The sequence below is a fragment of the Neomonachus schauinslandi genome, chromosome 16 (assembly GCF_002201575.2).
Source record: "Neomonachus schauinslandi chromosome 16, ASM220157v2, whole genome shotgun sequence".
Lineage (NCBI taxonomy): Eukaryota > Metazoa > Chordata > Mammalia > Carnivora > Phocidae > Neomonachus > Neomonachus schauinslandi.
The window spans coordinates 2,868,554-2,872,207 of NC_058418.1; the positions used below are offsets into that span (position 1 = coordinate 2,868,554).

General features: G+C 50.4%; 1 protein-coding gene across 1 annotated transcript in view; it reads left to right on the plus strand.

Annotated features, from left to right (window-relative positions):
• Positions 1-3,654, plus strand: part of C16H19orf85 (chromosome 16 C19orf85 homolog) — a 5,367-nt gene extending 1,713 nt beyond the window's left edge. Inside the window, exon 2 of the mRNA XM_044922012.1 lies at positions 3,198-3,654. Within this exon, the coding sequence (XP_044777947.1) occupies positions 3,198-3,654 (457 nt within the window). The remainder of the gene's footprint in view (positions 1-3,197) is intronic.

The following is a 3,654-nucleotide window of genomic DNA, read 5'->3' on the forward strand; positions in this document are numbered from 1 at the left end:
GATGGTGATGACGATTATGATGGTGGTAATGATGATGGTAATGATGGTGGTGATGGTGGTGATGATGGTGATGATGATGACGATGGTTGTAGTGATGATGGTGATGATGGTGATGGTGGTGATGACAGTGGTGATGACGGTGATATTGATGGTGATGATGGTGATGATGGTGGCGCTTGTTCTAAGCACTTTAGTATAAACTTATAATACTCATTCACAATGAATATGAACTCATTAATCCCCCATAATAACCCTAAGAGGTAGATGCTATTATAATCCTCGTTTTTCAGATGAGAAAACTGAGGCACAGAGAGGTAAAGTGACTTGCCCAAGGACCTGCTTTTCTCTCTTTTTTTTTTTAAAGATTTATTTATTTGACAGAGAGAGACACAGCGAGAGAGGGAACACAAGCAAGGGGAGTGGGAGAGGGAGAAGCAGGCTTCCTGCAGAGCAGGGAGCCCGATGTGGGGCTCGATCTCAGGACCCTGGGATCATGACCTGAGCCGAAGGCAGACGCCCAACCAACTGAGCCACCCAGGCATTCCTGTTAAGTTTTTTTTTGCGCTTCATTTGTCCTATAGGAAAAGTTGGGTTATCTCCACAGCGTTACCACTTTACGTCTTAGCTGTTCTGATAGTTAACTTCATATTCCTGAATAAAATGTTTGGAACACTATTCCTTAATTATTTTCTCAAAGTAGGTTGTTCCTCCCAGCCAGCCCAGAACCTTGCTCCAAGAGGTCTTGGAACCAAATCTGAGTAAATAGGAGCCTGGTCCAGCCTAACTCCTGCCTCTGCACTACAAGCCACCTTCTACCAGGATGCCCAGCCCTGGCCACAGTGTTCACCGCCACCATCCTACACACCCATTATTGAAGAGGAAAACACACATCTCTTCAAACAGGGTCCAGCCCTGTGTCCCAGAGCTAGCCTTCTCACTCCTCTTCAGCCCCTTCATCAATCAGTTCAGGACCCCTCCCCCATCTCCAGCCCCCATCTGGGTTCCCTGCCCGCCTCCAGTCTGGACCCTGGGCTAATGCCAGCCTCTTACCTCCCACGTTGCCCGTCTACCCTCCCCCACTCAGCCCCCCTGCTCCCCCAGGGCCAATTCCTCTCCTGCAGCATCCCAGACATTCCCACCCCCATGCCTGGCTCTGTCACATGCTCCCCGGAGACCCAGGCTTCCCACGAGTTGCCTCCTGGGCAGCCCAGGCAGCTCTGGAGCATATTCCCTGAGAAAATCCAGGTCAGAGGCAAACTATCCTCGGCACCTTCCCACCCACGTCCTCCTCCTCCCTCAGGTCCCCTCAGGCCCTGCTCCCTCAGGAGCCCCCTCCCACCCATGTATATGGATTTTTGACTTTTTGTTGTGAAGAATTTCCAATCTACAGAAAAGTCAAGACAGCTAGCTGTCTGACACAGCAGTTCTCAAAAAATGGTCCCCAGACCCACAGCATCAGCACCTCCGCACGGTGTGGGGATGTGCTAGAGACGCAGATTCTTGAATGCCACCCCAGGCCTGCAGAACCCAAAGCTCAGGGGCCCAAGGACCTGTATTGCCACAAGCCCTCCAGGTGTTCCATTGTGCTCTCAAGTTAGAGAACCACTGGCCTAAAGATCACTCATGTACCATCACTTAGACTTTACTGCCCATAACATTTTATCCCATTTCCTTCATCTATCTTCTTAAAATAGTTCAAGCAAATCACAAATGTCATGACTCTTCAGCCCTAAATGTCATTTATACGGAGTTTGTTCAAGTCAACTCCCCCTCTCTCTCTTTCCACCCCCATTCTCTGCCATTTAACCTGACCTCCCATTTCTGAACATTTTTCCTGGGGACTCAGAGTGTAACTATTCTCTTTGGCGTCAAAGACAGTTCCGGAGTAACAGCTCTCACTAATTTATTTATGAGCCTATTTTCTTGTGGCAAAATAGACATAACATAAAATTCACCATTTCGAGTGTTTAAAGTGTACGCTTCATTGGTGTTTCATATATTCATAATGTTTTGCAACCAGGTACCTCTATCGGGTTCCAGAACATTTTCATCACCCCCAGAGGAGATCCCCTACTCCCCATCCCCTCTCCCCCAGCACTGACAGCCACCAGTCCACTTTCTGTCTCCAGGGACCTGCTTATTCTGGACATTTCATATAAACAGAACCATACAATATCAGCTAACTGTTTAAATAAAACCTTTTCTGGAAATTTAACAACTACAAGAAATGCACATAGTTACTGTCATCAGGTTAGCCTGCTTTTTGAGCTTCAAATGGAGTCATGCAGGTACGAATTGTGAGTCTTGCTGCTTTTGCTCAACATTATGTTTGCGCACTGATCTCCTACCACCGCCATAATCAAACACCACAGACTGGGTGGCTGAAACAACAGAAATTTACTTTCTCACGCTTCTGGAGGCCCCAGTCCCAGATCAGGTGCTGGCAGGGCGAGGCCTCTCTCCTTGGCTTGTAGATGGCCTGTGTCTTCCCTCCATGGGTCCCAATCTCCTCTCATTGGATTAGAGGCCACCCTCACCATGTCATCTTAATTTAACTACCTCTTTAAAGGCCCTGTCTCCAAATACAACCATGTTCTAAGGTACTGAGGGTTAAACCTCCAACATAGGAATTTTAGGGGGATGTAACTGAGCCCATCATAGTTTGTGAGATCCATCCACATAGTTCTTGAGGGGTAGGAACGCTAGGGGAGGGGCCAGTGTGATGGCTGTTGTGGTCATCCAGACGGGAAATGCCGGGGAATTCAACCAAGGATTGGTGGGGATGCAGAGGTGGGCAGATTCAAGAGCTCAGCAGGGAGTAGAATCCACAGGGCATCACTGTTACACGTGTACCCCTAGCCCATAGTGCACCTTGTGTGGAAGACACTTCTCAAGGCACCCTTTCCTTCAGACGTTTTTTACTTTTATACGTTGGGATGTGGCCATAACAAATCTAAATGTCAAAAATGTGCATTGTGCTGAACTGGAGGTGCTGCCTTGTGCAGTACACAACCCCCACAGCTGTTCAGAGCTCCCCTATCAATAGAGTTAGAAAAACTGGATTGTCAGACTCAAGAAAGGACCCAGGTAGCACAGAGTAGAAAAATGGAGAGGAGGAGAAGGGAAAAACTGGTCCTGGGATGGCAGACAGGAGGGGAACGCTTCATGGCTACCCAGTAATGCTTGTCTCTCTGCAGGCAGTTTGCCAAGATTGAAGCTGCCACCCGGCGCCTGGCGCTGTCTATCCTGTCCCAAGAGGCACCTCCCCAGAGACCTCCGCCCCGAAGGCCGCCCCCGCCACCTCCGTCCCCCTTCCTGGGGGTGGCCTGCGCTGTGGCCCCCACTGAGGCACCCTATGCGGGCCCCAGCTTGAGCCTCGCGGCCCTGGACACCTCCACCCTTGACCTCTTTGATGACATTGCACTCACCCCAGAGTGTCCCTCAGTGCCATCTGAGTTGTCCCTCTGTGCTTGGGGCCAGCCAGACCTGAGGCAGGCTTCACATTTCTATAATCCCCTCCCCCATCCCCCGAATGCCCCGGGGGGAGTGGACGGGCCCTGGGCTCCTGAGGCGGATTGGGTGGGCAGGTGGGAGGTGCCTTGTGCCTGTCATTCTCAGGGAATCCCTGAGGGCTGGGGTACCTGCTCCCCATGA